The sequence below is a fragment of the Belonocnema kinseyi genome, chromosome 3 (genome assembly GCF_010883055.1).
Source record: "Belonocnema kinseyi isolate 2016_QV_RU_SX_M_011 chromosome 3, B_treatae_v1, whole genome shotgun sequence".
NCBI lineage: Eukaryota > Metazoa > Arthropoda > Insecta > Hymenoptera > Cynipidae > Belonocnema > Belonocnema kinseyi.
The window spans coordinates 53,703,724-53,715,670 of NC_046659.1; the positions used below are offsets into that span (position 1 = coordinate 53,703,724).

General features: G+C 29.1%; 1 protein-coding gene across 1 annotated transcript in view; it reads right to left on the reverse strand.

Annotated features, from left to right (window-relative positions):
• Positions 1-6: 6 nt before the first annotated feature.
• LOC117170147 (neural cell adhesion molecule 1-like) overlaps positions 7-11,947 on the reverse strand; it is a 141,645-nt gene continuing 129,704 nt past the window's right edge. Inside the window, exons 2-10 of the mRNA XM_033356700.1 lie at positions 8,323-8,520; positions 5,608-5,945; positions 5,114-5,270; positions 4,749-5,033; positions 2,888-2,994; positions 2,542-2,734; positions 2,207-2,233; positions 1,589-1,703; positions 7-261 (exon numbers count right to left, since the gene is read on the reverse strand). Coding sequence (XP_033212591.1) covers positions 1,615-1,703; positions 2,207-2,233; positions 2,542-2,734; positions 2,888-2,994; positions 4,749-5,033; positions 5,114-5,270; positions 5,608-5,945; positions 8,323-8,520 — 1,394 coding nt within the window. The 3' untranslated portion in view covers positions 7-261; positions 1,589-1,614. The remainder of the gene's footprint in view (positions 262-1,588; positions 1,704-2,206; positions 2,234-2,541; positions 2,735-2,887; positions 2,995-4,748; positions 5,034-5,113; positions 5,271-5,607; positions 5,946-8,322; positions 8,521-11,947) is intronic.

Sequence of the window (11,947 nt, forward strand, 5' to 3'; positions counted from 1 at the left end):
TTATTTGTTTAAATATCGGTAAAGTAAAAGCTAATACCGCGTGAACTATACATGGACGCAATACGACTGGTAGTCGTATCGTATACTTTTATTTACAACGCGCTCTTTTCGAAGTCGCTGCATTCGCACCTATACGAAAAATATATGGTGCGTTTTAAAATCGATTGGTCGAACGCGATTGATGGAAACTACCTGCTTGCAGGTACATTTTCTTTATTAATCCACCGCTCGGAGCTGCATGCTTTGGCTGAAGCAATTTATCTGGAAATTAGAATTTAAAATTATATTAAGTTGAAAACGAAGTTTGACGGTGAATTGTCTAGTGTTGGGATTTTGGGAAATCAAACAAAGAAAAATATATAGTCACAATAATTTGAGTAATTTTAAAAATTCCTCTTTCCAGTTACAAAGTTTAAAATTTTAAAATAATACTAGTTCTATAAACATACTTTTAAGCTTAACAATTTATCTTTAAAGCTTAAATCTTTAGACAGTTTTAAATCTGACTGATCCTGATTCTTTAACGCTAATTTCGAAATTATAATTTGGAGAATTATAAATTTGAGCAATCTTACGTTGAACATGAATTTGGCATCCGAGAGAACAAAAAAAAAACATGTTGAAATCAATTAATGTCTTCTGTTCGGTTTTAGAATGTCAAATTTCATAACATTTTACTGATATGTTTAAAATTATGAGAAATGTTTCGTAAGTACGGTGTTAAGAAAGGAAAAACTAGCGATTTTTAACGATTTAAAAAGTAAGCAAATTTATTTTTTATAATAAAAAAATAATGGTATGTTTCTTGGAAATAAATAAAAGAAATTTCATGTTTGACATGTAAAACGAAGGAAATATTCCAATTTCACGATTTATTCAATTCTAAGAGTTCACATTGCAATTTGTTAAACATAGAATTCTTTTCAAATTAAAAATTAAAAATTGTTTAACTTAACCGTTTGGAACCAGGTTTTGCATTTTGAAGATATTAAATTTTTAACCAAATACATAGTCCTGAATTTCTTTAATTGTAGATGTTCTAAAATTGAAAACCTTCTGCAAAAATATAAATTTTCATTATTTTATGGTTTCAATTTCGCAGGCTTTATTATATGGATTTTTTAAAGTTTCGATGCTTTGAAATGAGTGATGAAGGATGAATACAGCTGCCAATCTTTTTAAGTCGTTAAGATGTAAAATTAAAAAGGAGTTAATTTAATTCGTTTATATATTGACGTCCATAAAATATTCAAATTTAGTGATTTACAATAATTTGTAACGTACCGGTGCCTAATAGGATGTCACTACATGTACTTTATAATTGGAATACTTTTTTCATGTATTTAAATTGTTTAAAATGAACTGTATCAACTTGAAGCAAAATTGTACGAAGAAGTTAGATTAATTTTTAATTCTATTTCTAAAAATTCAATAATAATTTTTGAAGATTTCGAGGCCATTCCGTTTTGAAATATTTAAATTGGAAGGTATAAAAAATGTAAACATTTAGATTTTTAATTAACTTTGGTATTTATATTGGGTATCTCCTCAACACTAATAACATTGAAACTTCTTGTTAATAACTTACCTATCTGGGTTGAAATGCAGTATGGATTACAGATTTTTAAATGTAAAGCACGAAACGACTAGAAGCAATGCTACCAAAAACATCATTGGTTGTGTCCCTGAAGCTGCATTTGGTCCTAAAAAGATAATGACTATTACAATTTTAAAAACCATCTCTAAGAATTTCGTTTTCCAAAAAAGCGAAATTGATATGGACTTCATTGAAGATTCATTTATTTAAAAAACATGAATTCTTAAAGAACCGGATACAGTAATTGTATATGGGAAAAAGTACTGAGAAAAGTAGATATTAAAACAGAATATCTAGATATTCTCGTCTAATATCTTAGTGATTTAATTATGGGACAAAATGCACATAATGAATCAGAGAATCGGTAGATAATAAAAAAAGATTTGAAACTGACAATATCGAAAATATTAAACAGAATCTAAGATATTCAAAAAACATTTTATAATGACGAATGTTTGAGATATTAAATAGAAGATATCAGATATTATGCTGCAATATATACACATTATTATGAGGAACATGTACTTTTCAATATCTATTTTTCTCCGTAAAAATTATTTAACTTTTCTTTAAAACATTAATGAAATTGTTAAAGAGTTATAAACATACCGACTCCTGCAATTTGCACATTGTATTCTGAAACAAATAAGATTTATTCGTTACTAAGTTTTTTTCTTTTTCCAAAATTAAGCTGCATTGCTTGAATCGAATGCTTTTTTTATTAACAAAATTGTAGTTAAACTAAAAAAGAGCTTTAGGTTTAGTCAAATTCTGTATCATTTTAGAAAAAAATATTACTGAGAAACTTTTATCGCTTAAAGAATATTGTGATTAATATATTTTCACATTAATGTATTCAGAGATGATCGATTACGATTCATCACATTATAGGTTTAATTAACTCATCCAGAAATAATAAAAATAAGAATGAATTTGAGACTCACGACCGTCGATCCTTTGTTGCATGGAATATGGTGACCATCCAAAGTCATTCTTCGATCTCAGTTGGAAATCGTAGGTATGAGGCTCCAAATTTTGAATGGCAAATTCAGCAACATATTTGTTACCATCAACTCCTTGTCTACCTTTCGCTTTGGCTACTGTCCATTTTTCGAATTCATTTTTACGGTATCTCACCTAAAGAGAAAATTTCATAAAACATTCTTTCTAAACTAATCCCGTAAAATATATTTTCAAGTGTAAAAAGAGTTGCAAATTCAAGTTTAAAAAGAGTTGCAAGGAACGATGAAGCTGTACTAGAAATTATATTAATATTGGAAAATTTCATACTTCATAATCCTTGATGGTCGAGTAACTATCAATATCCCAATTAAGAACGATTGTTCTGTCGTTGTCTTTAACGTAACTTCCATTGAATTTAGCTATGGCTGGAGCACCTGCGAATTAAAAACATGATTTTATTTCAATAATATTTCAAAATAAAACTTTTAAGGATAGTGTGAAATAGGCACGAAGCTTTAAAATTCTAACTTTTTCAAACTGGAAGCTTCACAGTTCATTCATCACAGTGATCACAGTCTTTTCCCTATTCTGCTGCTTATCCTCTTTTTTTACAAATTGCACTTTTTTCCCCCATTCTCGAAAAACTTTCCCTTTTTCGCCTTTTCTCTTTAGATATACTATATGTTAAAATAAAATATTTGAATTACGTAGGATATTTTCTGAAATAAGTCAATGTACGTAAGAACTATAAGAACAATTGTTCGTTTTACATCTAAAAAATTATTTTATTAAAAAATCAATTACATTATTTAAATGTATAAGATATATTATAAAAAGATGGTTTCTTACATTTTCCGTATCTATAAAAGTTAAACCTTTCCCCTATTTTCCCCTTTTTTGTGAAAAAATTACCCTTTTCCTTCTTTTTGGAGCCCCTTTTGCCCTGTAATTTCTGACATCATCAACATTGCAATACATTTTCTACTCAACTGACCGATTTTCTTAATAATTCTATTAATTATTTTTGAAAATTTATTGATTTTATTCATATAAATCATAATTTAAGATCATTAGAATATATTTTCATAAAAATGTCACTGGTCCGGGAAACCGAAATCTGAATGGGAATTTTTTAAGATCCGAAAATAACTAAGAAAATTGCAGGAAAACGAATTTTTAAATCTTTATTGGAAAACCCTATTCAATTTTTTAAAATGATTTTAATTTATAGATAGAATATTTACACGGAAACAAATATTTTGTTCATTTGAAAGTTGAAAATTTCAGGTATTGTACACATTCAAGTACTCACAATTTGAAGTTGTTCCATTTTGAAAGCTTAACTGAATAATTGTTTAAAAACAGCGTTCAAATTAGAACAACTTTAACTGAACTTACACTGAAAGGCTTTTTCCATACATTTTGTGCAGGGTCCTTTAAAGTGGTTACATTACATAATTTTTAATTCGAATAATTTAATTTTGAATGTTAAATTATGCAATATAAAAAGTGTCAGTTTAGAATCATTAATATTGAAATTTGTCAAGTCTTACGACCAAAACATAAAAATTTAATTTAATATTCAGTTACAGTCATTTTTAATTGAAATTATAAAACCTTGAACACTTCTACATTTGAAATTGTTTTTTTTTAAGTCTTTATAGTAAAGAAAATTCATTTTTGAGAATCTCTTGAAATAAAATTGTTTCATTTTGAATAATTTCATTACTAAGTTCTATTTACTTAAATTTATTGTCTTCTGCGTATTTATCAGCGTGTTATTTATTAAAATTTCATATTTGATGTTTTTTAAATTTAAATTTTTAAATTTTAACTGGTACAGGAAAGGGGAAAAGTAGGGGTACAGGGAAAAGAGTTGCAAAGCCTGAAATTGAAAGTACAATGTTTTAACTTGTCTGATTTTAAATTTTAATCTCTGAAAATGAACTTGCCTGAGTATTTTTAAATATAAACGGAAAGAATTATATTTGTTCAATCAAAACTTCAATGATTGAGATTTTGAGTTTTAATTTGATACGCAAGTCCACAGTAAAAAAATTCATTAAGGCCGTCGAGGGATTAAACATTTCTATTGCAAAGTTTGCAGAGAAAAAGCCTCCAAATGAATTGTAAATCGGTATGTGGAATATTATTGTTTGAATTATTGTGTAAAGCTTTTTTCCTCTACCTGAGAGTTCCATGCCTTTTGAGTGAGATCCGATCATGTTCTCTGCTGTGCAAAGATATTTGCCGAAATCACTTCTCTGTATATTCTTCAAAGTGAGATTATGAATTTGTGTTTCACTTATACTTTCACTGTGCTGCATATGACGAACAGTTTCTTTTTGATTTCCGCTCATTTTGAACCAAGTAACGTCAGCGGAAGGATTAGAGTGGACGACGCAAGTTAAATCGACCGACTGATGCACACCACCGTGAACATAATCACTCACGACTTCTACTTCTGGGGCATCTGAAATGAAATTAATCAAAATTTTAAATTATTTATTAAATACTCCGAAGGATATATTTTATAAAAACAAAGTTACTCACATTTCACAGTTACGCTGACAACAGTATGCAGAGGTTGTCTATCTTTTCCAAAGTCTGCTAAACACTGGTACATACCACCAGAATGTCTGTTGGCATTTTTTATGTGTATTTCTGCTTCGCGATTATTGTTTATCATAGTTGCGGGTAAATTATGACCCTTAAAATGATAAAAATAAAATATTTATTGGAAGAAGTCGCACGTATTATTTAAACTAATTTCCACAAATATTCCCGGCAACTTTGTGTTTTGACTAGTTACCCGAGTAAAAATGCTTCGACTTGAAACTTGTCTCCAAGACATAAGTTGAAGTCTGTTTCCGTCTCAAAACTGAGACATGCTCAAGTCGAACTTTTCGACTTCAGCATATCTTGATTCGGGGCAATTCAAGTCGAACTCAAGTCGAAGCATTTTTACTCGGGGAAAACTACTACTCGATTTGGATCTTAACGAAAGGGAAATATACAAAAATATTCTAAAATTGATAAATACTCACTTTGTGACTCCAAATGATTGACAGAGGTTCTTCATCAGAAGGAACACTGCATTTTAAAATTATATTATCTTTTTCAGAGAGATCGATCTTGTGACCAGGAGATACTTTGAGTGTCGGAGGCTGATTGTTAACTACAACTTTGTATTCGATTTTAGGGTTATTGTTCTCGTTTACATTGAGAACGCAAACATACGTTGCACTATCTGTTTCCTTTGCATCTTTAATCACGAGTGTATTATTATTATCCCTGCTTATTCTGTCACTATCAGGATTATCGACTGATGTATCTCCAAAGAAAATCACTGTTTCTCCTATCTTCCAAGAAATTACTACTTCATCTGAAAAAAGGATTAAATTTTGATAAGTTTTAATTGTTAAAAATTCTAATGCTGAATTTTAAGAGCCGAATTAGATCACTTTGTAGAATTAATTAATAAGTGTTTTTATAGAAATTAAATCATTAAATCGACTGCTCTAAGCAATAATGGAATTAATTCTGATGGTAAGACCGTATAAAGAATCAAGTAGTGGTTATACCGCATTATAAATGAATTTTCTGAATTACTGTTTATTAATATTAATAAATTAATATAATTTTTGAAGCACATCAAAAATATTGCGATTAGATTCAAAGAATTAAAAAAGGGAAACGAATGTCGAGTCTCAGTGACTTCCATACAATCTTAGGTCTGATTCAGTCTGATTCGAGTTGCTCTGCATATGAAGCATATGAAATAAGGTCTATTTTTGACAGTTCAATTTTTTGCAATAAAATAAATAAGCAGATCGTTCTGAATCAAGTAATAAAATATAAACTATTTATATTTGATAATTAATGACTTTTCAGGAGGTTAAATGCCCCTGTCAAAGTATACTGCTAAAAAATTGGAGCCTATAGATACAAAGTAAAAATATCGTTTGATTCCATATTGCAGGGAGCAGTCGAAATGTCGAATAATTCTAAATTTTAAGCATTGAAAATTCTAAATTAAAACATTTAGAATTAACATTGGAACTGAATGAATAGTTTAATTTCAAGATACTAAAAATGAATTCATTTCTAAACAGTAGCCTTCAAAATTAGCCAATCTGACAAAAATTTGGACGCCTAAAACAGTGTTGGTATACTAACAATAAATATCGTGAACTAAACATTGTTTAATTATGAATTTATTAAAATTATTAACACCTTGAAAAAGTCAAGTCCATACATTTTTTAGTTTACGGTATAAAAATTACAACGTTTAAAAACAAAATTTGCCCGGAATATGCCACCATAAATGCAAACTGTTAATCTTGTTTAAAATTCATGTATTTGATGACCTTCTATCCACTTTGTTTTCATTTTTGTTTGTTGAAAACAATTTATTTTTCTTATAAGGGATCGTCCATAAATTACGTAACGCGTTTTTCTTTTGTTTGAATAAAGACGAGCATGAAATTGATGTAAAGTTGAGAAAGACACAACGATATAAACAAAAGAAAAAAGTGTTACGTAATATATGGACGATCCCTAAGGGATCATTAACAAACTACGTAACGCCTTTTTCTTTTTTTCATATCGCTGTATGAGTGTTCACTTCACGGAAATTATATTCTCATCTTTATTCAAACAGAAGAAAAATGCCTTACGTAGTTTTTGAATGATCCCTAATTCATAAAAAGTATTTTCTAGGATTAATAATATATCAATCAGTGTCAAGAAAATAAACGTGTATTGAAATTATTTTGCTATTGTTTTAACAATTGATATTAAATTTAAATTATTCAATTGAGGTTTTTCATGGACAAGATGGAGGAAATTTTAGTTTTTTCGAATCTCTTGTAATATAACAATTATTATTTTCTTCATTCAAAAGTTACGTCCCAATTGTTTGGTTTTTTTAAAAGAAGGATTAATGATTCAATTAATTTATGCGTAACTTTGTAACTTTATAAAAATGGTCCATGTTTAATGAAATCATGCTGAAAAAAACTAGCTATTCAGTTTTTACGGAAAATAAATTATTTAAACAAACAATAATGGTTTATAAAATTGGTGTGTAACTTCTGACAGAAGAAAATACTGAGTAATAAACGACATAATTAAAAATATTCGAAAAAACTAGACATTTCTCCATCTTTACCATGAAAAGCCACAAGCGAATGAGTATTAAATGTTTAAATAATTGAAAAATGTCATAAACAAAGAATATTTTTCTTAAAATTGAGTACTGGTTTATTAATTGCACATAATACTATAAATTTTCTTCAGTTACAGCGAAAATAAACATGTTCAAACAAATATAATCATTGGTTCAATAATTTAAGATTATTTAAAAATTGCTTGAAAACTTATCATCCAATATGAATAATTCTAATTAATAACAAATGGTGCAAAAAGCAAAAGAGACATCGAAAACGTGAAACTTAGACAAAACCCATATTTAAATTGTATTTATGGGGGCGTTTTTCAGGCACCATAGATGAGGAATAAGAGGTAGTCAAAATAAAATAATGAGTGACGTGAACTCGTTCGTTTTCAAGAATGTTGAAGAATTTAACACAATTGTTATGTATAAAAAGTTACTAAGAAATTGATTTTTTACGCGTTTTCCCAAAAAGTAATTTTTTACAATGTAAATCGTATGGAGATTTTTAAACGCTTTGGTACACCTGTTAATAATGACCGATTAAAAAAAATCCCATATCGAAAATATTATTAAATGACGTTACCTGCATTGACTGTATTACATGGCAAATAAATTGTTTGGCCAGGATTTTTTTGCACAGTTGCATTTCTTGAAGTAATCTTAGGAGGCGTTGCATACGCTTCTTGTTCATTGATTACATCAGAATCTCCAGCATTTTCTTCATCATCCACATCAGGATTATCATCTGGATAGTCTTCATTTTTATGTGGGTATGCAAAACCTGAAACAAAATAATATAAAACTGATTTACTATAGCAATAATATACTCCTAATTATATTCAACATTTCCTAAAATTAAAATGTTGTGAATTAAGGTAATTTAAAATACCAGCCAATAAAAAATTACAATCCAATAATGTGTCTATTTAATTTTGGGGTCAAATTTTATTCAACATATAAGCAAAAAAATAGATAGCCTAAGAAGATAATTAAATCGACTTGTGTCTTATTTACTTTCTCCTCTTATATCTCTACATTTATAGTTCACACCAAAGAAATTTACTTAGTCATAGAACCTTTTGATCATAAATTACTTTCCTTTCAGAAAATAGATTGAAGCTTCTTGCAGAATTTCCACTTCCTCGTCTAATGGCTAGAGAGACTATAAAGTTGAAATTAGATTTCTAGCACAGACCACGCCTGATTTTAAAGGTGTAGAGAACAAACGTCACTTCATTCTAATAATACCGCACCCCGTGTTAGTACCACCCTTCGAATTTGCTTATTTCCTGTTCTTCTCCGTTGTGGTTGTACCATAATCTTGTGGCGCCAGACTTACTTGTAAAGCATACCATGCAAAGTTAATACCCTTGTTATATCAAATGTGGGTGAAATTTTTTCTTTAGTAACCTCCTTAAAGATAAATAGAAAAAATACCAGCTAATGAATATTGGGTATTTTGAAAATTAATCTCTGATTATTATTGATTTTATTTCATGTTTATCTTTCAATGATTGCGAATTTCGAAAGTTTATTCTGATTTTATAAAAGATTATCTTTATACAATATCCAAATAGGTACACAACCATAAATTGGGCGAGATTAAATAAAATTCTAATTTTAAATTTTCAAACTTTTATTTGACAGACTTCAAAATTGAAATCAGACCAATTTTAAGCCACCAAAGATTAAGCACTTTAAAATTCTGGTACATTATAAATTTGGAATTAAAAATTACAATCCTAATTTGGATATCATTAATATTCCTAGAAACAACCAAGCTTTGATCAAATTTTGAAAATTTTACAATTGAGAAAATAAAAATTAGTTTTCATTACTGACTTTAATATATTCTAAATGATTTTAGGAGCATATATCAGACATAAAAGCGGCCTACCTTACTGAAAAGAAAAAATGTTAATTTTGAATAATAAGACCAATTTGATCACTTTTAACTGGTTGAAAACGGCACTTAAACACTTATTTTGATTATATGACTCAAAACCTACTACATGCCCTTAAAAGTTCAGATGTGTTAAACAGCACCTCAGAATATTCCCATGCAGAAATAAAAAAGAGAATCCAAAACCCAATGAGAGTCTAAAAATAAGTCTGACTAGAATAAATCTTCTGGTTGAGTGCACCCAACTCGTAAACATATGGGGTCATATAGTCGAGAAGGTAGACCAACGAATCAATTCTTCACCCCTATATTTAGAAGGGTAGGGGCAGGGAAAAGGGCATTAACTCGCGGTCTCCAACTGGCCATGCTCCCACCCATACACTCACACCATCGCATAGCATCATTAAGTTAATGCAGGCATAAAAAGACCAAGTGTAAGAATGCAAGTCTGATGAAAATGAAAGGACTTAGAAAGACGCCCAACCCGTGCATGTTCTCAGAGCGTTATGCTTGGTTATGCCCATCAGCAGCATCGATTCTAACATTTCCTTCGTAAAGTGATATATGGTCGTTTTCTGTACTAAAGAACCACGCCCTTGTTTGTTAGAAAAAATGGGTCAATCAAATTCTCCTGACACTTGTCATACTGTCATATCGCTTGGCCTTTAAACTTCATCCGTATAAAGTCAATAAATTTATCTAGCCTTGCACATCTTTGCATAGAATTGTTGGCTTGACTATTATGCTGCCGGATATGACGTTTGTCAATATGCAAGAATTGCAGCATAGAAAAAATTGCATTTGAGTAATGAACTCATCCTGCCGCTTATCCCGTTATACGGTTTCCGTTTTTTTTTTTTAGTTAAAGAGATAACAATAATTGATACTTCAGTTAAATATTCTAGTTACTTTTAATAAAGCCTTGGTGAAAATAATTTAGTTTCACAGTAAAATTCAATAAAGTACAATAATGTAAAATGTTATTTTGTTGTGGTTGTAAAAATATGTAATGACTAATCAAACTTTGCAAACATTTTTACCTATCAACAAAATTGCACCTTCCAACATAATATTAGTGCAGTGGTATAATTCTATTATAGAATCTACAATTTTTGATTATTATTAAGACACACTTTCATAAAATCTCACAAGCAATTACATACAAATTAGTCCAACAAAAAATACAGTTTTCGCATTGCCGCAATTTACTGTAATGTATTGCATTTTATTGTAAAAATTCATGCTTATGTTCATGAAATATACCAAAAATAGAAAATGGAGATTTTTCACATTTTCTGAAGACAATTTCAGATTAAACAATTTTTTAATAATGATATAGATGAAAACTATTAAAAATGCTCATTTTAACATCAGTTTCAATAACTCAAAATATGACCATTCTAAGCTTGAGCTTAAGGCATTTAAAATTCTATAAATATAATTATAATTCCATGCACTCGAAATAAAACTTTTTTTCAATTGAAACGTTCAAAATTCTATGGTTTATCATTTAAAAAATTAAAAATTCTACAATTTGAAATCAGATTTAAGTTTGCAGTGTTCACAATATTATTATTTACAATTGAAATAGTTGGAATTAATAAAGTCTCATAAATGATTTTTAGCTATTTGTAAATCATTTCTAAATTCGAGTGATCTTAATCTCAAAGAAAAAACTTTAATCTCAATATTTTGGTTGATAAAATTTTAACATGGAACTGTTTCTAAATTTTTTCTAAGAAATTTTGCGGGAATGAGCGTTCCAGCTGCAAATTTGAAAATATGTAAAAGATTCCCAATTTCGAAAAAACGGCGCTGGATTCAGAAGAGGAAATATGACAATTGCTCACGCTGACAAATTGTTACCAATAACTTAGATTTTGTATTCCCCCTATATAAATCGATTGAAAAGGAACAATACCGGAAGTGCGAGGACGAACTAAATGTCGGGTGTTTTGGCTGTACAACACAAACAAACCCACGCACCTAAAATAGAGAATGGTTTATGTATTGAGTCATCCTGGCGACTATTCAATTGAACAACTGAACAGCTAGGTCGTTGCTATGGGAGACCTCTTCCAAAGTTTTCATATAGGGGTTGGAATTGGTTGGAATCTAGTCTAGGCATATAGGGTCAAATTTACTTCGGGCAACCTCTGAACTATCAATTTGTGGTCATTCTGTACACCAGTGACATATTCTATTCATTTCAATCTTCACTATTAAAAATAAGTATATTTAAACTATAAATTTAAGGGCTTTTCATATTTTAGAATGTAAAGTCAATTTATGAACTAAGGAACAT